At 40.2% G+C, this 24,432-nt stretch overlaps 2 protein-coding genes across 2 annotated transcripts; both read right to left on the bottom strand.

The window, feature by feature from the left end:
- Window positions 1-218: 218 nt before the first annotated feature.
- On the bottom strand, window positions 219-3,287 carry LOC136760234 (ADP-ribosylation factor-like protein 4A). The gene is made up of 2 exons (XM_066715537.1): window positions 3,147-3,287; window positions 219-2,204 (listed from the first exon to the last, which is right to left on the bottom strand). The coding sequence occupies exon 2, from the start codon at window positions 2,082-2,084 to the stop codon at window positions 1,482-1,484; it is 603 nt and encodes a 200-aa protein (XP_066571634.1). The 5' UTR covers window positions 2,085-2,204; window positions 3,147-3,287; the 3' UTR covers window positions 219-1,481.
- A 2,196-nt stretch (window positions 3,288-5,483) lies between these two features.
- Window positions 5,484-24,417, bottom strand: scin (scinderin). The gene is made up of 16 exons (XM_066715536.1): window positions 24,083-24,417; window positions 22,149-22,303; window positions 21,476-21,637; window positions 16,113-16,262; window positions 14,429-14,521; window positions 13,804-13,936; window positions 13,464-13,552; window positions 13,142-13,357; window positions 11,692-11,813; window positions 10,667-10,757; window positions 9,386-9,556; window positions 8,850-9,027; window positions 8,118-8,239; window positions 7,731-7,808; window positions 7,408-7,468; window positions 5,484-6,596 (listed from the first exon to the last, which is right to left on the bottom strand). The coding sequence occupies exons 1-16, from the start codon at window positions 24,273-24,275 to the stop codon at window positions 6,424-6,426; spliced, it is 2,187 nt and encodes a 728-aa protein (XP_066571633.1). The 5' UTR covers window positions 24,276-24,417; the 3' UTR covers window positions 5,484-6,423.
- Window positions 24,418-24,432: the final 15 nt, after the last annotated feature.

Here is a 24,432-nt window from a genome sequence, read left to right as displayed (position 1 = left end):
CTCCTTCACTTCAGGCAACCTTTATTTAATGACAACACTGCTCGGCTCGTGTGTGTTATGCAATGGACAAGTTTAGACAGTTCTTTGAAAACATTACCTAACAGAGCAGGCGCTGAAAACGATCACATGCCTACACACCTGCTCTGCAAACCCCAAACTGTGCCTGCCCAACCCAAGCCATAAAACAGACAGTGAAAGAAAACATACATACATTCAGATGTGTACAACTGTTTATTCAGATTGAACAAATTACTCTAATTCATATAAATATGAACATTACCAATTCAGTGACTTCAGTGCCACTAGTGCAGGTGGTAACATAAGTAGCTTAAAAATAAAAGCTTAATTTTAAGCTACTGATTCTTTTTTATATATATATATATATATATATCTATATATAAATGGCAATATTCCATAAAAAATGTTATAAGTTTGCAGAAAACAGACAACTAAAGTGCATTTTAAATATCTCTGTAGAACATGGAAGCATATTTACAACAGATGCGTTTTAGATCTGTAAGGACAACATAAAACTGTGACTTGGAGGTGAGAAGAGATCGACTCGTTTCTCCGGGAGGAACGAAAGTGTGACTGAGCCGAACCCAGGGAGCCTCTTGATCAGGCACACTGTTCGAGGCTCCACCTGCCAATGTGAAGTCCCTCTCTCTTCTCTAGCCTATTTTAAGTGAAGCTTCTCTCACCTTCAAAACCTCTAAACTACTAAAATAGTAACCTTACTCTTTTAAGCCTAGAAATTTTAATTCAACCATCGTGCAAAAATTAAAACAAACTCCTTCTCGAACAAGGTTTCATTACAGATTGACGCAGTCGGGGCGACAGATTCAGATTTCCTTGAGTATCCCTCCAGCCAGAAAGCTCAATTTTTCTGGTAAACCCTTGGGGAGCCTTGTTTTTTTCTTAGATGCACGACGGGAGGCTTGGGTAATCCTCCCATTGTGTTCATGGAGTCAGATTATCTGTCATCAGTAGCAATCCAAAGATTTGACCTTCAAATCTTAAAATATGGGTCATTCCCTTGCTCTTACCACGCCCCCCAGTTCTCCGAGCAATTCCAGCATAGACTTTAGTTTTTTCCTTTGAACAAGAGTTTATTTCCAGTGTGTCTTATTGTAAACATTTTAATGGATTCGTTGTAAACCTTTGCATACATGTAGTCCGAGTTAAACCTCTTCTAGATGACCTTACATTAAAAACTCTGCCAAACCTCAACAGGACTCTTGTCACCATAGTTCAGGCAGCCATTGGTGACTTTTGGTCCGAGTTTTTTAAACGCATCAGATACAACTCGATTCAGGAGGACCGGTCCGGTAAAATCAGCTTCAGCTAAACTCATTCCCTGTGGCTGAGAACCAGTCGACGTGCTGTAGGCAAACGGCCACCAAAACGGCTCCACACCCGCAGTGGGACTATGTGAACTTCTTAAAAACAAAAACAACAACGACCATGAGGAAGGACGGGAGTCATCTCTTCTTCTTCTGCTGTCTTAACATTTTCCTCCGCTTCAGAATCATTTCGTAGAGCTTCTGCAGGCCCTCCCGGAGCCCGTCGCCGATGATGGCACACGTTGGCTGCAGGTGCCAGGGCGTGGAGGAGCTCAGTTCGTTCAGCGCCAACATCTTCTCGATCTCCGAGAGGGACAGGGAGTTCCTCAGGTCCTGTTTGTTGGCAATCACCAAAACCGGCACCCCTTGGTTCTCCGAGATCCGCGTGATCTTGTGCAGCTCCGTCTTGGCCTCCTCCATCCTCTCCGAGTCCACCGAGTCTATGACGAAGACGATGCCGTCCGTGCAGCGCGTGTACGATTTCCACAGGGGCCGGAGCTTCTCCTGCCCTCCCACGTCCCAGAAATGGAAAGTCACTGTCCTGGAACTCCCCAGAGTCACCCTGATCTTCTCCGAGTTAAATCCTTTCGTCGGCACAGTGTTGACAAATTCGTTAAACTGCAGTCGGTACAGAACTGTCGTTTTCCCCGCACAGTCAAGGCCAAGGATGGCAATATGGAGAGACTGAAAAGACGGGAGACTTGACAAAATGGGGGTCTGCTCAGATAATCCATTCCCCATCTTTGAAAGAGCACTTTAAAAAGGGGGGGGGGAAAGTTGAAAATACCACAAAAGTTGTGCTCTGTTTTCCAGCAAGTGCGAACTACACTTGAGAGATCGTAACAGGACTGCAGGTTTTACCTATTCAAACAGAGAAAACAAATAAGTAAATTAATCAAGGGAATGTACTCTTGAAAAACAAACAAGAAAAAAAAAACAAATAAGGCTGGGTTTAGCCATTATTAAAATGACAGTTTGCCTATGTTCTTGATCACAGCAAAAACCACTAGAGCTTCTCATCCAGAGAATAAAGTCAATCTGGATGGCTTTTGCATTGAACTCAACGTTGCTGGGCTGTAAGTAATGAATGACAAATAAACAGCAGGGTCAAGTGAGATGCCTAACTAATGCGCTTCTGAATGGGTAGCCCCGGGCAGTCACCACCCTGCATTTGTTAGGCTAATTTCAAACACAACCTCTGTGGAAGCATCAAAACAAATGACTAAGACACCTCTCTCTGCGTTTTGAATGGGAAGGTGTTCCGTTTGCACCCGATCTGCACAACGCAGGAGCCGTTACGCAACCGGAGTTTGCGGTGTGTGTGTGTGTGTGTGTGTGTGTGTCTGTCTCTGTGTGTGTGTGTGTCTGTCTCTGTGTGTGTGTGTGTGTGTCTGTCTCTGTGTGTGTGTGTGTGTGTGTGTGTGTGTGTGTGTCTGTCTCTGTGTGTGTGTGTGTGTGTGTGTGTGTGTGTGTGTGTCTCTGTGTGTGTGTGTGTGTGTGTGTGTGTGTGTGTGTGTGTGTGTGTGTGTGTGTGTGTGTGTGTGTGTGTGTGTGTGTGTTACTAGGCGCAACAATGTAACAGTGAACAGACCCACTCTAGTTCAAACGCATGAGATCACAATGGCCCCGCAGACCTCACAATCACAATCTAGCTTTATTTGTCACAACACAGCCGATACGTGCATGCATGCGGCTCGCTCTTACACACATGTGTCTGCGGGCTCACACGCATGATGCACACAAACTACACACACTGCTCACTTATACGAAGTTGACTGACACACTGCCGTGACACAAACTTACCCTCACTTTGCGACAGTGACAACCGGTGGCATGTCAGCCGAGCAGCTTGCGTGGAGATCGCGGCGACGCCCGTGTACGACATGCGTCCGCGGCTCTGTCCGCAGCGGCACTGGAGGAGCCGAGTCTCCGCTCCTTTGCCACACCGCGGGGCCCGCCCTACCCGCACAACGCCTGGCCGCTGATTGGCTGCGTGGGCATATCTGAGGGCCGATTGGTTGCTTAGTGAAGAGGCGCTCGGCTCTTTCACGTTTCTGATTGGCCAAGGGGAATGTCACTCGGCTGGGTCTGCGCAGGCTCCTCCCTCCACCTGTTGCTGTCAGTGTTCTGAAGTTGTTGGCAGGCTGCGGGCACCTCGGTTTTATGGCGGGTCTTTTATTCATGCGTTTGTATGTGTGTGTGCGTGTGTCTCCATTTTAATACTGTTTGTTATAAATAGAGAGCATTTAACCCAGTCATTACGGTGGCCATCAGCCGACACTCTTGTGTAAGTTGTGTAATAGTGACCTTTTTCCCCTTTAACGAACTTAAGCACTGAGCTCAAAGTTGAAGCGAATCACTGAATAACTTCCTACATGTATTTCTAGGGCAAAATAGTAAACACCTGCTGATTGTGTCGTTTTATTTATGGACTGTAAGTTTAGACGCAACCCCACGCAGCACTGCTTTCCCCAAATCAGTGATTATTAATAATAATAATAATAATAATAATAATAATAATAATAATAATAATAATAATAAATGTCAACTCATGAAAGATGTTGTAAGGTCTCTGATACAGTTTAAGACTCAATGTGTGAATTATAGCTGAGATGTGTACTCACTGTTTCAGTAAACACTGCCACCGTGCGGCCGGACGCGGGACTGCACCCTTTGTTTTTGTTTTCTTTTGAAGTGCGCGTCGCGGGTCCCCGGCTGGGCGACAGTTAGGGCCGGGCCATCATCTTAAAATACATCAGCAACAGCAGCTTTTTAACATTATCTTTGTTTCCAGTGCTCAACAGCAGGCTACAGATAAACAATTTCAGAATTACAATCAAATCGTTAGGATTAGCAATTTAAATGTTGCATTACATAGGCTAAAATTGAGATATTTTATTAAGATACATACTTTCCTGCAAAATGCATATTTCGTATTTAACTTTCTTTTGAGAAGCCTCTTGATTAGCCTTGTTGATGTTTTGTCACACATCAACACAAAACGTTTTCATAATTACACATGATGGGCTGTATTTCAAAATGACAACTCATAAATGTGAAGAAACAAAAACCAACAAAGAATCGTGTGCATTACGTGCATGCATGCTTTGGGCAGCTTACAGAAACAGCCTTGTACACAACAATTATAATGACATAGTCATGACAATTATGAACATCCCAAACTTTGCTAACAAAAAACGAGGCACCTGGAGAACGTAAAATAAACTGAACTAACTCAAATACAACCAAATAACATATATTTGTAAGATTAACAATTTATTTATTTTTCCTCTGCATGATATAGGCTAAAATGGGGGTGGTGTTTTATTTGTCTATATACTTTCCTGTGTAATCCACATTTTGTAGTTGACTTTCTTTTGAGAAGCTTCTTGATTTGTCTTGTTGACATTTTGTCACACATCAACACAAACCGTTTTCATAATGCCAATTCCCAATGTCTGATACAGTTGAAAGCTGATATAAAATAAGAATGCTGTTTGACAGGCATTATTAACTGCAGAGGCCTGTGAACTGATATAAAGATGCTGCGCACAGATGAGACATTTTAGTTCATTTCACAGTTTCATTGAACCTTTATTCGTGATGGAAATATTGTAGGAAATTGTGAATTTCTGTTACATATTTCATGATATAGCCTGTATGTGTACTGGCTATACAGAACATGCCCTGCGTAGACTTACATTATTCCACAAGTTCTTCTCATTGTTATTTACTATTACTACTAGCACTGCACTACTACTACTACTACTACTACTACTACTACTACTTATTCAAATAATAATAATATGTTACAACAACCACTAACTCCTCACACAGCTGTTGTGCTACACGGATTAAACTTAATATGATTGCAGTAGTTGTAGTTGTGAAGTTATTGTGTAGTACAGTATAGCAGGTTACAGTACAATATAACAGTCTACAGTATATTAGTAGACTATCCAATATAGTGTACTATAGTATTGTATCAAAGAATAATACAGCACACTGTAGTACAGTGCAGTGTAGCCCAGTAAACACAGTAAAGTGTAGATGGTTGTATTATGGTAAACACACAGTAAAATGTAGTGCCATGTGGTGTACCTGGAAAACTGACATTGAATTATAATGATAGAGAATGTATTATTATTTATGTATGTATGTATTTATTTATTTATTTATTGGTAGATGCCCCTATCCAGGGCGACTTACAAAATAGAAGCGTAATACAGAGTTCAAAAATACAGTTCAGTACAAGTCATAAAACATTACAAAATGTATATGATATGATCGCAGGTGCCTTTATTTAAAAGCGTAATGATATAACAGTGATATACACAGTACCTGTGCCCGTTCCTTAAAATGTAAAGTTAATTTTTCAAGCCATCTCCAGCCACAGCGCTGGCCTTTTGTCCCTGCTTGCACAGCGACAGTGTGATATTTAAAAGTGGCCTTAAAGACAATTATGGCCTAGAAGGAATAATGCGACATTAAGCCAAGATGTTACTGGGATACTTTCTATGTAATTCTTTGTATTTTTAAATAAGACATGGCAGGTATAACTTACTACAACTGGATGTTGTATTTTGTCCAACTAGATCTGTTTGTGGTTTGATTTGGGTCTGTGTGCCCCCTGGTGGTTACAAAAATGTAGCACACATTTGTTTGACCTTTATATTTTGTAAAGAAAAGGAAATATATTTTTGTTAAAGCAAAACACTAATAACTGATTCAAACAGCGAGCATTTGATTTGTTTTCTCAGAGGTTTATTTGTGTTTTCCAGCAATAAGCGTACAGGCATTTCATTTGAGAAACTGTGCAGTAACACATAGATAAATAAACAATACTGAATTGATTTTTACTTTCATGTCCTGTGACTGTGGCTTATACAAATATATCCCTTTCTTTCCAGCAGTAAATATATGCCATACGTATTGCACAAATATTTTCCAAAAAACGACTCTATCTTTACTTCAGCAATTCTAGCAAAGCAGGAAATTAGATGTGTATTTTGTGTGTGTGTGTGTGTGTGTGTGTGTGTGTGTGTGACTTGATGTCTGTTCTTGTTGTTGTCTCATGCTTTTATGCAACTTTGAGGGAAGTCATGGCTTGGGTCACCGAGTCGTTCTCCCACTTGGTGGCATCCCACGCCATAAACCAGCCAGTGAAAGTTGGCGGCTCGTGGCCCTGTTTCACGATGACTATCGGGGTTCGTTTGTCCCGTCCGGAAGGGTCAGTCTGGATGTAATTCTTGGCTGGAATTGGGATATATAAACAATATATGGATATTGGAACAATAAACACACTTACAAACCGAAAAAAACGGCACAAACCAGTAACACAAGTATAGATGTTAAAAAATGTGTTGTGTGAATAATTTGGGAGAGCACAAGATGTGTTTGCAGTGGCAAACATAAGGGTTTGATAAACCGATGTTCAGATCAATATATTGACCTTGAAAAGTTAACAGAAACACAAATGCAATACGATATCATTTGTGGTGCATTCAGTAAGTATGTAAATGTGATTTCTGTTCCTTTTCTTTTCATATCACTTGTACTTAATTAAAAATACTGTGTCAGTACTTTCAGTGATGCTGCTTTAAACTTCAGCTATATTGTAGAGCAGTTTCTTCACCGTGGGGAAGGTATACAAAGTATGGGGACAGAGAGATGGATGGCAGCCTGTTCTCGGTTGTTTAACACCTCGACACAGAGATAATTGAAGGATAATTTGCTGTATAATTTGTAATGTATTCCTGATTGCTCACCATCCCTGTTGCTGTTCTGGAATTTTGAACAGCTGTTTTTTCTCATCCTGTTTAAATATTTTGAACATACATCTTCTCTCTTATATTCTTAAATCTAGGGGGTCATTAGAATTCAAATATACAACCTTTTGACTATAAACATCACCATATTTACATCAGCTTGGCGATCATCACGGAGCCACAAGCTCTAACATAATAATCCCTCATTAGAATAATAATGATGTAACTTGCATATTTTAGGATATTCACATTCAAATTGAAGCAGCATCAAGTGTTCAGTATCTATCATTCCTTACCTGATTTCAATGACTCGGTTCTCTCCACCTCATTTGCATCTTTTCCAATCCAGAGAAAGATCTTCATGAAAAAAGAAAAGAAAACACACAAGAAAACAAGTAAACAAGAGGTTGTCACTTCTTTTGTTCTTCAATATATGTAATGTATGCATTAATTGTAGCACAGTATACATTTCTGGCACATAAGATAGCAGATTAAGAAAATAACGTGATTCTATTAAATCATGTTTATTATTTGGTTAAATAATTTGACTGGTGAAAACTCTTGTGTGTGTGTGTGTATATAATATCCTCCCTATAAAAGCTTATCTGTGATTTCATACCTGATCCCAAACATCCATCAGCATTACATCATCTTCAGCCAAGTCATCCTGTGTGAATTCCCCTGGTACCTCTTCAATCTAAGTACATGAATGAATGAATGAATGAATGAATTAATTAATTAATGCATAAATCCCAAATAAATTACACATTACCTATTGTAAATAAAACTCATATCCATTGACGCCTTATAGTCCAATTACCATTAAATAATAAGATTACCTGTTCCAACGGTTTGTTATTAACACATGCCCAACAATCATTTATTTTTGCTGGCACATCTTTTAGTCTCATGGTAAAAAGATATGTATTTTATTTTGAATGATTCTAAATGCACTCAATCGCATTCTTGACAAAATCGGGAAGCAGGCGTATCCGTTGATACTCACGATGAACCTGCCGGTCTTGTTAGAGCAGCCGTAGAGGCGAGGAGGCCGGGTGAGGGACTTGCTTTCTAGGAGCTCTGAGGTCTGGTACTCTTTCTTCCCCCCCAGAGCCGTCCAGAAGTCCTCTGTGGAAGAGTGAGAACATTAGCAAAGACTGGCAACTTCCAAATAAGACTACTACGAGCTTTGAGTGTTTCGCCAAAAGTGACAAATCATTCAGGTGGGAATACTTTTTCAATCCAAAAAATATATAAAAAAAGGACTGTGTGTTATTGTAAGACAAACAAACCAGCAGGGACACACGCACCCGGGGACATAGATGGAAATTGGGCTTCAAGGCATTCAAGACAGAAAACAGGAGACACTTCTTCACACAGAGAGGCGTCACAATCTGAACAAACTCCCCAGCGATGTGGTTGAAGAGACAATTTGGGAACATTGAAAAATAGACTGGATAGGGTCCTTGGATCACGAATGGCCTCCTCTCGATTGGACATTTTCTTATCAAACTATGCTGTCTAAATCCTGTTTCTGTATTACTTTAGAAAATTGTGATTTCCCTTTCGTATTGAACCAAAGATGGCACCGCCAAATCACAAGGCTGTGCTGGGAGTTTCCAGAGATGCAGCAGAAGAAGTAACAGCATCTCAACTTGACTTTGAAAAGTGCGAAGGATGCAAGGGGCTCTATAATGCACAGTCACAAACGCCCACATTCATGACACCCTGACCTTACCTGGTTCTTCCCCTTCTTTAATCTTGCCTGCTTTACAACCCAGCTCTCCGGCAATGTAGTGGGCTCCCTTCTCCTCTTCGTCACTCGCCCCCTTGCCTATCCAGATGAAGCCATGGTTTCTCGGGAGCTTCAGGAGGTAGGCATCATTGGAGTTCAGGCACTGGGCATCGACCTCCACCTGCAGGGATGAAACAGGGACTCAGAGAGCTGCAACACACTAAAAGTCACACACACAGAGTACTTTTCTTTTGTCAATTGTTGTGAACTATATTATAGTTCATGTTTATTCTGGTAAGCACCATTTTCCAGACTTGTTACTTTAGTCATGGTTGCTTTAAACCTCCCCGTAGTCTTGGCCATGTTAACAGCCACATAGTAGTGCTTGACCTTTAGTCAGGGCTTTGGTTTATTATTTAAAATGCTAATTAAATCGTTTTTTATATTATTTGTAATATCTGGAATTATTCTCCAGTTCATTCTCCAAACCGAGTCACAAGCCAGGCTGCTGCTATTACTTTTAATTTTATGATTTTTACCTCAGAAATTCTTGTGATGGTTCCCAGATTTTTCCGCACTTGGAAGAGGCGGGTGGGCGGAGCGGGCTTCTGTCCATCCTTCCTCGACGTCCCGTTTTTATACACAATCAGGGGCTTGTCTTTGAACAGGCTCAACAGGTGTGCCGGCTCCTTGCCTTGCGACACTCGGACCTGAAACCAAACCGAGACGGTAATCAGAATTGATGTGAAGAGCCAGGACTTAGGATTTAGGATTGGCTGAGTGTGGAAACTGGGGCTCTGCTTTGCTTCCCAAAGGCCAGGACAATTCTCACCAGGGTCATGAGAAGTCATCAAATAAGACTCTTACCATCCACGGCCTCTAGATGGCAGTTTGACAGCTCGTGTCATTTGTGTAATAGTCCTGATCAGACTGAGTCACACATACTCTAACCTGTGTCTGTGTGCTCTTAATTGGATACTTATTAATAGTAAAGTAGTTTACAACCCCAATCAAGTGTAAGCGTTTCGGTTATGTTTATGAGATTGTTTGGAATGACTGTCAGAATGGGAGCCTTCCAGGAACCTTCTCTACATCCCTTTTTCTTCCTCCCCCTGTTCTAATCTCTCTGTCTCCCTTTCCTTTGTGTCTCTTCATCCTCTCATTCAATGGACCCAGTGGGTGCCCTCCACTCCTCCCTCTCCTCTCTGTACTGTTGACTGGCACCCTCTGCACGCTGTTTCTGACATAACGTCTACAGGATTCACCCCGCCGCCTGGCCCCTGGCCCATGGTCCCTGCAGGGTTTGATGACTGCAGCCTTCTCCTGCACCAGGAAGCCGCCCATTAAAGATCCTTGTGTTTGCTCTTCCTCACTCCACCTGTGTGACTCCTCTTCTTCAGATGCTCCATGGGTGGCCTGTCTCGGCACGCATGCGGTTTATGACTCCTCTCCTTGCTGACTGCTCTCTCTCTCAACTATTTACTTTCTTAATTAGTTATATAGTTTAATGGTTCTATTTTTATCATCTCCAGTCGTTTCAAGTCAGGGTTTCTGCCAGGACGTCTGTCACGCAAGCTGACCGAGAATTGGGAATTCATCAAAATGGAGAAGTGGGAACATTAACCGACAACTTTTTGAGCAGTATCCCTCCCCCCCACACACACACACACTGAAATGAATGAAAGCAGAACAAGTCTGTCTCGTCTACAATAAGATTATATAGGCAACACATCCTACATCACGGGATGACAATAACTGCTTTGGCATTCCCATTTATTGAGTTTACATTATTTACAGGCATGTAATAACACGTGTTCTACCTGAACCGCTTGTCCTCCGAGCGATCGATCCAGCTGGACGGTGAGGAAAGCAGACGCTGTGAGTTCGTCTCGTGTTGCGCTGGATCCCTGCCTACAGTTTTGAGAGATAATCAGGTTATAGGTTATTCTGGTCACATTGTTCCTTTAGAAGGGAGGAAGAATGTAAAACCAAAAGCATAGGGTGACATTTCAATTCTCATGTCATCAGCCTACATATTTCCAATCCCCAGATCAATGAAAATGGAATATAGGCTATTTGACACTTAAAAATGAATTAAGGAAGTTTCGTGGGAGCTAAATCTGTTGTTATTGGTCATTATCAACGTGTTTTAATCACCATATTATTGGTCAATCATCTGCATTAATTAATTACATTTTCTTCTGCTTTTGCTTAAAACCAAAAGCCGAAAATATGTGACATTTTTGGTCAGGGTGCAATCCGTATATAGTTAATCGACCTTAACACTTGAGCAAGTTTTAACACCACTCAATGTGTCAAAGTTAGTATTAATAACCTCTCATATGTCACTTAACCAGCGGAGTCTACTGGTTGGCACTTTCAAGGGTGTTACACGGTGTCACCATTTTGTTTCTTTGTCATGTGATCTGCAACCGTTTTTCCTGTATAAAGTCCTGCCATGGTGGTAGAATTATTCAATGATCTCAGCAGATGGAAAACGCAGTCTTTTATATAGACTTCACATGTGAATGTAAATTTCATAAGGGATAAGATACAAAGATATGTTTAGCTTATCTCTTCTTAACCAGCGTTCCCTGTTTGCTGTATCTCTTGGCATTGTGAAATCTAGTGTTTACCAACTGCCATTACTGAGCTGTAAAAAGCAGAAATGTACTTGTGTGTGTGCCTAATTGGAGTACATTGCCAAGAAGTACTTTTGCAACCCAAAACAATGTCACCTTTGTTCTTATAAATTAATTTCTTCCTGAGACATTAAATAAACAGAAAAAAACAACAACATTGTACTCTCATCTTTGACTGGAATGGAAGAAAGTTCTTAACTCACCAGGTATAGATGATCTGCCCATTTTTGTACGTATACAGAATGATGTAGCAGTCTCCCCCGTAGAACTGCCCATATGTTTTAGGGTCAACTGGGATCCTGCCATTGCTTTCGACCCTCCATATCTATAACACATATACACATATAAATGAACTCTTAATGGCAGCCTCATCGCCTGTAAGGTGTGAAAAACAGTGGGTAGTTGCTGTTTCCTATCTTAATGTTCACAGAGATCATAAAAGCGCTAAGAAAGCAGCTTGGCAGTATTTATTTTGTGAATAACTGGTGCAGGGACACTGCTGTGAATTTGAGCTGCTATAACCCATTCGTCTGATAGTGTGACATTTTAACTGTTATTTAGTTCAAAGGCAAAGCTGTATGTTCGGTAGGATTGTGCTCCCGTATGGTATTTTGTGCTTTGCAACTGAAGCGTTGGAGAACTGAAAGAGCAGGCTTCTTTATGTTTAATTATTCATTCAACCAATGCCCCTGAGCCAATTTTGTGGCCACAGACACCATTCACACGAGTAGAAACACAACTGGTTTCAAACTAAGGTGTTATCCACCATCTACCCACAAAAACATGTCTACAATTTATGACCTCACAAAACACACTGCCATCGGCCTTTTCTACGACAGCACTGGCAGAACAGCCTTCGTCAAGGGAACAATAACGATGGGGTTTCTTTGTTTTGGTTGAAGAATTACAGTAACCATGGCCTCGAGTTAAGGTGGGTTGAATAAGTATTGTGATGTTTCCATGCAATTAAAAAAAAATATATTATCCTTTATTTAACCAGGAAAAGAACTCACTGAGATTAAAAATCCCTTTTACAGGAGTGTCCTGGCAAAGATGGGCATCAACAAATAAAAACTGCCAGTAAATAGAGATCATGTGATCGTAAGCAGTAGTTTTTATAACTTTGTTTGCAGATAAGTTCACAAAGGTAGCATGGTGTCAAACCAAGAATAGCTTTGTAAAATAAAAAGTACCAATGAGAGAGCCTACGTGTCGACAATGAAGGCCAGCCCACTCTATTGTACAGAACACAGTGATGAGTGAGCGCTCTACAATTAGTAATGAACCTTAAAGCACCATGGTAAACAGTGACCAGAGAATATAAGGACTGACAAGAAGCATGCATGTAAATCTAATCTAAAACAGGCATAAAAGTAGCAAACACAAGTTTTTTACCAAGTGTAGAATATGTGTCTTAAAGGAGAGAATGTCATCAATTAAAATCCCAAGATATGTATATACAGATACAGACTCAATTATATTATCATGCAGTGAAGTAAGTAATGGAAGAAATTTCTTTGAGTTTGAAAACAACATGTATTTTGTTTTATCAGTATTTATGCCGTAAATATCAGAACACAAAATAAGGAAGATAATAACATGATGATGATAACAGAAGCATTTCACTCTCTGTCTGCGCTGAACATGGATTACCTCGGTCGTTCCCCTCCCATCGTCCACCATGTTGTACTGAGCAGCCATGTGACGCGACTCGTGGAGTTTGGAGGCATCGAAGGGCACTTGTTCAATCTTGGCGATCCTCTCTGTGACGTACACATTTCCGAATCCTTCGCTTTGATTCTTTTCCCTCCAGTTCTTGAAAAACTGCTTGAAGATGGGAGTCTCTCCACCTTCTGGAAGGACTTGGATCTGGAGTCAAACAAAAACTCTCTCCTTTAGGATTTCACTCAAAGGTCTTTGACAGGAGGTAGAGCAGGGTGTTTCAGTTGCATTGTCAGGATAGATACATACACACCTGAGTATTCGCAGGGTATCCCATCTGTTTAATGAATCCTTCTGCTGTCTTCATTGCTTCCTTTCTTTCATCTGGGTTTGCGTTTTTGCCTGAATGAGAAAGAGATGTATAGATTGGTCACATGGAGATGTATAAACTGTGTTTTACATTTACGTTTGAGAGATGCACACATAAATACAGACAGATAAACACAGAGTCGAATTCAAACAGTTCAAACTTGTGTCGTGCAAAATATGGTGAAAATAAGCTGAAGGGGAAAAAGGTATTTTGACAAGAAGCTGAAAATATGTGTCCTAGTCAAAGCACATATGAGGTTACAGAAGATAATAGCAAGCCTTACCTTTCCACACAAAAATAATTCTGCTTTTCCCATGGTCCAAAATAAAGCACTCCTCTGACAGGAGCTGTTCTTGTGAGAATGGATTTTCCTCAGACACGACCGACACTTGCATGGACCCAGAGGCATCCGACACCTAACACACAAATATGTAGGATGTCAAGTGTATATGATGTCTTTCATGTTCTGGTAAATACCCAAGATCAAATGCTTTCGTTTACCCTTCCTGCCCACATCTCTTACCTAGATACACAGGCATTAAGCCACACAATGTTATTTTGAGCAGAAACACAACATCAATTTAACAAATAATAACAAACCTATTCCTCTAATAAGAAACCATCTTTGTATGGAATTAAAGGGCAAACCAATGAGGTGTTCCCCTGATCTTGAAGCACAGGGTGCGAAACATGTTACCCAAACCGTTAGAGCGGCCCGTGGGAAATAACACTCCACTTTTCTGAGCCTTGCAAATGGATCTTGAGGGCTTTACCATATATTTGCATACCTTTGAATAGACGTGCTCTAGGTCAGAGCAGTGTGCCCTGTCAAGCGGTCTTTTTAATCACACACATGTCCCTCTTAACAGACTACATACATGAACAGTACAGGAGCAGGGATACCATACCATGTACAGTTTGGCCATTTTCCTGTTGGAGATGTCCGCCACGTTGTCATCATTATCGTCTCCGTCTGGGAGGTTGGGTTTGCGTCCGAGCACCTGGGAAAACAGTCATAGATTACCTCAGGAGTTCCTGTATAGATAACAGAAGATCATTCAAAACAGGGGCGAGCATCACTCCGTCTCACATTTCATAACCCGCGCTCTCGCAAGAATCGCAATATAGTGTCGTGAGAAATCATGTGAGAATAAAAATAAGGCTCTGGGAGAAATGTTTTATATTTGAAGTTTATCTGGACTGGTTGGTTGACACCCTGAGGCATGGAATCACCATTCTGAGAGAGAGAGAGAGAGAGAGAGAGAGAGAGAGAGAGAGAGAGCAGAGACTTGTTTATATGATTTTCTGAGTTTTGGGTTTTACTTCTACTGGGTTAACTAAGTTGGGATTTCAAAATAAATACATATATGGTTGGGGTACTACGACTACTACAATTCTTCTTATTATTATTCAAGGATTTGGGCTGCTGCTTCAAAACCAGAGATTCGTTCCTTGCCTCGACTACTTGAATGAATCTCCTCACAACACTGATTTGATCTGGAAATAGGTCTGGGACATACAGCATGACAGCGCAAGGCCACCACAGCCATGAGATCTTGATTTCTCATTAAGCGTGTCTGCGTGCGAGGGGAGAAATGGATTGCTTAATGGACCCACTCTGCGCTGATCCAAGTTTCCGAGACCTCAAGGCCTCCTGTGCGATCGTTACTGAGCGTGTGCAAATCTTTTCATAGTCTGAGATTGACACTTTCCTTATGACATGCATTCAGGAATAAACAATAAGAAAAAACAAAGAAATTAAATCAAACATAATAAGGACTGTTTGTTCCCCTTCAGTTCAGAAGTTGCAGAAATGGGTTGAAACGGCAGAAAAGCAACCTCACTCACCGTTAATATGGATATAACACATTTGATTGATTGATTTACTTTGGCAGTTAACTGTTATTACATTTTCCCTTCCTTCAGTTATTTTAGATCAGCGATTCATAAACATTATCAATAGTTTTTATGTTGGGGGAGAAATGTTGGTATGTTTTAAACTGAGTAATAGCAATGGGATGTGTTCATGAAAGATTTGTTATATTTTAAATCTGCTGTGTAGCATAGAAACACGCCAGCGATGGAAATATTTAAAACCACATTGCAATGACGGCTTCAGTAGTTTCTATGGTTATAATGCTGCCTCAGAATTAGCCTGATAAAAAGCCAACACAGGAAACAGCAAACAGAAATGAAACACAGGCAAAAACCTATTCAGCACTTTGTTACTGACACTATAGCATTATTTAGATCAACTTTAAATAAAATAAGCCAGATGAGCAGCAGGATAATAGAGTTTCTTACAAACACCACTATGATGGGGTCTATCTGGCCTCATTAATTAACATTTGAATGGCATGAATGGCAAAAACAGTTTAGGGAACATCCCTCAGGGCCTCCTTGTTCGGCCAATAAACTGCTGCCAGGTGAAAGGGAGGATGTACTGCTACTTCCTTTTTAATTATGTATCTAATCATAAACAAACCAGCAATGTCTTCACAACACACAGTTCTTTATGTCCTGTACATTTATTTATGCCTTGAACCGACGGAGAGACAAACTAACAGAACGACTTATTCAAAGGTCCCATACCTTTTTCATTTCCTCTGGTTCAGTTCCCTCTTCCACCACAATGAGCTGCGCCCGGCCGTTCCTCTCATTGTCACGAATGCCAGCAGTCACCTGGGCAGCCTTCAGGCGCTCGAACTTGTTGCACATGGAGCCACACCACTGATAAATCACCTGTGGACACAGAACTGTTTAGGGGAGCCCATTTTGGAATGAGACAATCGTTAGTTCAATTAAGGGTTCAATTAAGGGCTCGTTTGGGATGAGAACGAGCAGACAGACCCCCCCAGTATCAGGGCTGGGGAACCACAGATCTAAACCACCATCAATTTAAGATTACAGCAGCAGCAGCAACACACATCAAGAGGTTTTGAATACGTAGGAAGTAGTTACTTATGTGAAGAACGGCAGTATTTATTAAAATATACAAAGAGAGGCATCTCTATTGATGATACAGATGTTTTCCATTTAGTTTTATGCCTGTTTTGTTTTTTAATCTGTGAATATAATATTCATAATATTCATCAGCCACCCAGCTGCACAATGCATGCAGTTTGGGTGAGGATATTCACCAACAATTTATGAAAACACACCTGATATGAACTGGAAATCGGTCTGGCTGCCAAGAGTCTGTGTTTCCAAAGAACTCACGCTGAGCAGGATTACGTTTTTTTCCGCAGTTCCTCTTGTGGTTTTACCCATCAAGGCAAATGGTATTGAATTGCATTGTGTATCTTACAAGGTATACTGTTATGTCAAGGTGGGCCTGTGTCTTTCCTACAGACTGTCTTTATTGGGAAGAGACCAACAGCACTGGGAGCAGATGTTTGACGAAGGATTTGTGTGTAAACATTTGTCAATTAAATCAAATAAATGAATAAAACAAACAATTTGTGTAAATTACAGAGCTCTGTACCTGAATATCTAGTATGGCCCTGTCTTGTGATCATCCCTAGCTGAGGAACAAAGCTGGAGACCATTTGATCCCCTGCTTAGTCCATCACTAAGGATTAAGAGCTGTTTTGTTGTTCTACCAATCATGATCTGAAGGCGACTCGTGGCTCAGCATTGGGACATTTAGTTATTTCTACAAGCAACTTAATAGAGGTCATATCTCATTATAACTACCTTCTAAGGGAGTGAGTTGTATTAAAATTAAGTTGTATTACTATCGGCCATTGGAAGGGAGATATTTTCTTTACAGTGACACTTTTGTTGTACCAATATATTGATATATTTGTTGTTATTTTCTTATTTGTAATTGGAAAACGTGGTTATCTGTACTGAGTGTAAAACAACAACTATATATAAGTGTGTGTGTGTGTGTGTGTGTGTGTGTGTGTGTGTGTGTGTGCATTTCAGCAATATTGAGCTGGCGATACATTTTTTGACATTCAAAGGTGTTCCATTGTTCCACTTGTTCCACAAAAGTCTTAGTCTATAGACAGAGTTTAACTAACTTAGAACTAAACCAAATAAAAACTTTGACCTCGCCACAAATCACAAAGTTCAAATCTGAACCTTATCGCTGATTAATTTATTGTTAGAAACCACTTGTAATATTCGGTGGGCAGGTCCAGGGACAGCACCTGTTACTTGTGATGGCTGATATTGAGAACATTTTTAGTACAGAGCTGGGGACGAATTTCATCAGCCAGGTGCGTTGCGGTTGGCACTTCTCTAGGGTACTAGTTTAGTACTAGTGGTGTTTGTCAACTCCAGAATCAATTATTAATTTGGAAATTGATGGGATTGATTCTTATTAGCCATTTTTGTCGATTCGGATTCCAATTAATAAAATATAAAGAAATTCCTACATACTGTTGCGTAAATCATATTTGATTTATAACATAACTATTAACAATTTGATATTAACTTTGAACTATTTACTTTTTCATAACTAACTAAATAACTAAATCAATAAATAATAGAAAAATATGTTGTCACATTTGGCATTTTACTTCCTCAACTATATTTCCACACAATTGATTTTGATACAGTGTGACCAGCCTTAAAGGAGAGAGCAAATAATCTTTTACCCCTGAAGAGGTGCATGTATTTGTCCAATGAATGAGCATAATTATGCATAAGATAGGGCTGTTGATAATAGTTATGTAATAGGCAATAATAGGCAAACCAGAATGAGTGAAATTCACTGTCAAGTTGGCAGGCGGAGCTGGCTAAAATGAGTCACAAAGTCACGAGGCATTGTCTGAAAACATCAGAGACAAATACATTTCTGTTGGGATGGGCTATTGTGTGGAAACTACACTGAAACAATTTAATACAAATGAGCTTTGTTTAGACGTTGAACACAGTATCAGATAATCTGCATTCAGGAAACCAATTATGAAGAGAAATAAAATAAACAAACGGTAATAATAATACAATTAAAAGGTCTATATTTACATTGAGATCTTGGCTGGTTGTCAGAGTTCCAAATATGATGCAAATTTAATTTCCAATCGAACACGCATAATCTACACACACATATGATTTTGATTAGTGTAAGTACAGACAAAGCTAAAATAAATACCACAGACTATTTAAACTGCAATTGTCTCTTCACATGCAATGTGTAGAATACATAGTTTCGGGTGTGTCTGTGTTGCATATTTGAAACAGGTACTATTAAAAAAAAATAAACAATACATACAACAAAACAAAGAAATAATCTAGTATTTATAAAATAAAACAACCCTATGACAAACCCTAAAAAGGCCTATACTATTATTAGTATAAAAATAAAAATCGACTGGCCTCTTTAGATTATCTTAAGTTATATTGACCAAGTGCATATGCAAACAGAATATTTTCTAATACACCTGAACATACAAAAATCATAATAAAACGTAATATTTGTAAACTCACATAAATATTGCTTTTACTCCTTAATGCAGGGCTTGTGACTAATCAATACATTAGGTGCTTTTTAAAAACATTTCGTTTCTTTCTAATTATTCGATCACGCTGCTCCAAAGAAAAACAGTATTTTATATTTCATTCACAGGAAATTGACATGCCAAAGTGCAAAGTCCATCTGACTATAACATAAAATTGTCAGTAGGTTATAAACAAGCAGAGAAAGTGCTGCTGGATACATTGTAAACGTGTTTGACCTACAAATTTAAATTAAACTCCGGGGAAAATAAATAAACAAATTATTCACGCACAAACACACACTAAACTAAAAAGTGTCCTGACTGACTTATACAGTATATATAATTCATTAGGAAGCCAAGTTCATTAAAGTGTTATTGACATAAGTTCTTTCATATTTACAAAATACTGTGTGTTTTCTAGGACTTTCAAATGCTGTTTTCAAAACCTCTGACTGCAGAGTTGCCCATAATTATAGCTTAGGGGGAAATAAATAGTCTAGTTTTCCAAAACAGCAACAAGTAAACATGAGAGGAGGAATATATGTGGGTTATTAAAACCACTTGTTTAATTGCTACAAAAATGTTTTTTAAAGTGTTCTCTAATGTAGGAATCAAGCAAATACATGACATAATCCCCTGATTACTCAAAATTCAAATTATAGTGAACTCCTGAAAACAGCAATAAAGTATTGATGTAATACTAACTTGAAAAATATAAAATGGTTTCTGATTGAGTTTCCATGTTTATCCTTTCAAGTCTTTGCTTTCAGTTTTGATCCTTGTGTGCAGAGTTCAATGATGGCAGGTCCGCAGTCATAAAAGGTCCTTTACCTTAATTTAAATGCCTTTCTAATTTAAATTGTTCAGGCCATGAATTGGACCATAACAGTCATTATAAATCAATAACGAACACATGGTTTTATTGATAATATCCTCTCCCTCAATCCTCCTGCACAAAGACAGCGAGTTTTCTCTGGATGGGAGGTGTTGGTTTTTCCCAGCGGTTTGGAGGTCGCCCAGGGATACATCATGTGAGTGAATGTATGACCCATTGAGGTTAAATACAGCTCACTTCTCTCTGCCGTTCATGGACAATGACATCCATTATGAAAGACAGCCCCCTCCCCTCTACCCCCCCCCACACACACACACACGCCTACACACACGTACATGACTTCCTCGAGGATGACTGTACTCTACTCCTGACGGGAAAGACATCATATGCTATCTCTGGTGGCATCTTGATAAATATCACAATTTGGTACTATCAGGTGTCTTCAACACGTTTATTACTCCACACCTGTCTCATGTACCTCAAGGTTTTTTTCATGAACCTCCTAATCTATGTAGACATTGCTCCCTGCGGTCATCTCTGTGTCTGTGTTTATTACTTTCTGCCCAAGAGAGAGACATTTCTGGGAACCGGTCTCCAGGTGTGGCCATCGCACTCTGGAATACGAATATCTCTGTTTGTTCAAACTGAAAATAAAGGCATATCCTTCTAGCTTTGCTGGGCTGAGACTTTTCTCTTAACCTGGACTTTTGGGATTTGTGTAACTTATTTTTCACCTTGGTAATTACTTGTTATATAGTAAATGTTATCTTGCATCATTTACTGTTAAAAGCATGAATGTACATGTACAGTCAAAGGCAGGACAAAGTTCAGTATGTTATCAATAATCATTTTGAAGCAATAAAGAGTAATAAAGTGGAGTTTATTTTCTAAAGATACTGTATCAAAGATTATACCATCTATCTGTAAACTGTTATAAGGAAATAAACAAGAATGACTGTTTATATGCATTAAAAATCACACATAAACACCATGCACTCTCACCCAGACATCCCCACACACTGTAAAATGTACTCAGCATGGTTTCCAAAAGCAGAAATCCTAATGTCAATTCTAAAACAAAACCTATTTGTGTCACTTGACAAACCACTTTTGGTTTAATCATGTACTTTCTGTACTTCAATTAAATGAAGTGATTTGGTTACATATAGCAGGATTTAAAATACACTTTACTCAACTAATTATTTAGAATATGTTTGAAAGGTCGAGATAAATGCTTTTAAGAGGATCTGGTTGTCTTAAAAATGATATACTGGTACTTCCACTGCACTGTGTGGCAAAAAAAACATAAAAAAACATTTATGTATGCAAAAACTGGACTCTATATATCTGCAGTGCTAGCTTCTGATAACTTTGGTAACTGCAGTAAAATCAAATGCAAATTTGGTCTTGACACAGTTACTCTCTTTTCACAGTTTGCCTCTCATTTCATGTCAACATAGTTGTAGGAGTGAAAAAAACACTGCTCTGCGGCTGAAACTGTTTTCAAAAGTTTAATCTCACCATCCAATGCCAGACGCTGCCTCTAAGAAATATCTATGATTTCTGATAATGACAATGTGATATTACTGTATAATATAGGCAGATTGAGTGGATTGGGACATTCGCTTTGTTTGCGTTTCATAGTGAATCTGTTTCAGAGGGGTACTTACTGCGCCGAGGTCCAGGATGAAACAGTCCCCTCTGTTGAAACTGGCCCAGCTGAGAGGCACCTCTGTGGCCCTGACCACCCGGCGGCCCTTGATGTGCAGAAGTCTCTGAGCCGACAGGTCATTGGTGACCACATGGTGAAACCCTGACGCCACGCCACCAGCCTGAGGGAGATGAGACAGTCAGGTCTTGCAACATCGCCCAGAAGCTTGCGTACAATTCTTCATCAGGAAATTGCATTTTTCCTAAGGGTAGATTAGCGTTACTCTTAACAGTTTTGATGACTATTTCTATGTGGAGGTCTCTCTCTGCATTGCGGGCATCAGTGGACTCATGCAGATACAATTTACATTAAGTACGTGGTCAAGTGGCACCATTTGGATGCAAGCTGTAGTTAAAGCAAACCATTCAATAAAGGCCTGTTAAGAGATTCCTGTGTGTCTATATTCCTCCAAAGTGCATCCAAGAAAGAATGAATGCTCAGCACAGTACAGAAGGTTATGTGTTTCGCTTATGAATAATGTATTTTATTTGGTATAGTGCCCTGACAAACTAGGGCACTTACAATACCCTTGCTATGGCCATGGCAGTCAGTATAACCACCGGGCACAGAGCAGAGAGAGAGAAAGTGCCACTTGACTGAAGAGTAAAGCTCTCATACTGTGGCCTCCTCACCTTATACTGGATTCCCCCCTTGAAGTAGCTGGTGAAGGCGGTGGACTCATAGCCCTGCAGCTCACGGTATTGCACGGGTTTCCCACCCAGGTAGTCATCCATCTGCACAGTGAAGATGGCGGCGGCAGTGCTTTCATCCTGGCTGCACTCCTTCCCTGGAACAGAGACATGATTACCAGTGCACACGACCAACAGGGACTCCGGACGGGAAATCTATGAGGTCACATTGGCATGTCCATGACTATGACATCCTGATCTCTACACTACACTGACTGTACTATATAACAGTATAATCATATGTAGCATGTGCAGGTTGAACCCCCTCACTCAGGATTCAAACCTCCCAGCGCACAGCTCCACCTAGCAGAGAGACAAACTCCAACGCCAACAGACCCGTCTCCGGACGTGAGTTTACACACGCTGATTTCACAGGGGATACTACTAACCTCCAAGGTTACATCACAACCCCTTTAATATGTAAGTGTGGCGCAGTACAGCCGAAAAGTGTCAGACACAACCCACTCAAATGTAATAGCAAGAAACGCCATGCAGCGGACCTAAAAGGTGGCACAGAACTCTATTACAGTTAGATGTGTTCGCTCATTGTACTGTGAATTATGCTTATTGTATTTTGTGCTGATTGTATTTACTGCACTTTGTAATGCTTTGACATGTTTCTTGTGAAAACTGTCTGTCTCCCTGGGTAAGGACAGGTCTTCTGCTGAAGAGATGAATAATATCTAAAATAAATAATTAAACAAGAGTTTCATTTAGTGAGGGCAGGGTGTCGAGAATTAAAGTTTGGTATGTGTAATGCAAAAACTGTGTGAGGAGTTAGTGATGTTCAGAACAAAATAATAATGACTCCCGGATTCCCAGACCGCACTTCGTGGGCACCCTGAACTGCACTCTTACCCCCCCCGGACCGCACTTTGTTGGCACCTGCCGTCACCCCCCTGGGTAAAAGTCCAGGGCAGTTTTTTTGGTCCCAGTCTGCCCCTGTAACTCTACAGTAGATTTGCTGGCGTTTAAAAGATTTTTGCTCCAGTATCGAATATATAAACTCTTGTTGCAGCACAGGTGTTTCCAGTGGCTAGAGATTATTCCATCCACCTGCCAAAGCAGCTGATTCACTGTGAAGTTAGTTTGTCTTATGCAGGACATAGGTAATAGGACTCTGTGCAGCTGTCAGCATATCGTCTGCAATGCTTGTGGTTTCTGATCATGTTATCTACAGGATATACCAAAATACATCTGAAAAGTCTATTCAGAAGAAAAAAGAACACGTTTTCTTCATGCATTGAAGGATTTCATTTTTAAAGTGTATGTAGTATGTATACAGCATGGGTCGTAACTGACATTGTATTACACACCAAATCTAGTGTCTTCTGTCAAAAGCCCATTTAGCATTCTTGTCATTGCTTATGATACCTAAGTATTTTTGTGAGTCTGATTCCTCTTGTGAGATTTCCTCCACTGTGAAGCTCCAATCCCGTAAAAGCTCATGTAAAAAAGAAAAATTGCAAACAAGTGCATTTTTTGTTGCCAGCTGCTATTAAAAATAAGCTTGAGAGAACAATTCATAACAAAGCCATTCATTCAAGTCTGAACATGAATAAGCCACTTGTCAGTTCATTAAAGAGTTGTGTGCTGGTGTTGTCTACAAATTAGGGCAAAACGACACCTTGAAAAATATAAGCACAACCTTAATGTACTTGTCACACCACTTTCTAAGCTTGTCCTACTGTCCAATGGGGGTAGCTGTCAATGTCATACGTGATGCACAGCCTGTACACTATATTCAGTTGAAAGTATTAGTTATATTTGTGATTGTCTTTCAATGCACACACCTCACAAGAACAACTATTTTTTACGGTATGTTTCTGTAGGTTATACATTTCAGTTTTAATCAGATAAACAAACAGCTGACTTACCCAGCCAAAAGTGCAAGTCGTAGAAATAATTCTCCTTCTGTTTGACAGTGTGGAGGACCAGATAGGCATCCCCCACGTAGAAGTTGCCATATAGATTTTCAGGTACTGGAGCCAACTCTATGCTCTCAATCCTCCAGATCTGCAGACCACCTGTCTTCCCTGCCTTCTCAAACTCCTTGTGATAGAGAACCATCTTCACCTGCCTGTTCTTCTGACTTCTGAGGGTCTAAATTTAGCTCAGACCAACTTCAGGGTGCTGACCGTGGGAGCAACACAAGTGCACTTGTCTGTCTCTGGAAAGAAGTTAATCAATTGAGCGCTGTGCTGTCTCTGCCGAGGGCTGAGCTGAG

The sequence above is a fragment of the Amia ocellicauda genome, chromosome 10 (assembly GCF_036373705.1).
Source record: "Amia ocellicauda isolate fAmiCal2 chromosome 10, fAmiCal2.hap1, whole genome shotgun sequence".
Classification (NCBI taxonomy): domain Eukaryota; kingdom Metazoa; phylum Chordata; class Actinopteri; order Amiiformes; family Amiidae; genus Amia; species Amia ocellicauda.
Note: the sequence above shows the minus strand (reverse complement) of the source record. Positions and strands in the feature narration are given on the sequence as shown.

Excerpts from the sequence above, each read along its gene's own strand:
- LOC136760234 (XM_066715537.1), bottom strand. The coding sequence starts at position 2,084 with ATGGGGAATGGATTATCTGAGCAGACCCCCATTTTGTCAAGTCTCCCG.
- scin (XM_066715536.1), bottom strand. The coding sequence starts at position 24,275 with ATGGTTCTCTATCACAAGGAGTTTGAGAAGGCAGGGAAGACAGGTGGT. Across the intron at positions 13,358-13,463 it reads GATACCCTGCGAATACTCAG|ATCCAAGTCCTTCCAGAAGG; the intron begins GTGTGTATGTAT and ends GTTTGACTCCAG. Across the intron at positions 10,758-11,691 it reads GGGCAGATCATCTATACCTG|GCAGGGATCCAGCGCAACAC; the intron begins GTGAGTTAAGAA and ends TCAAAACTGTAG.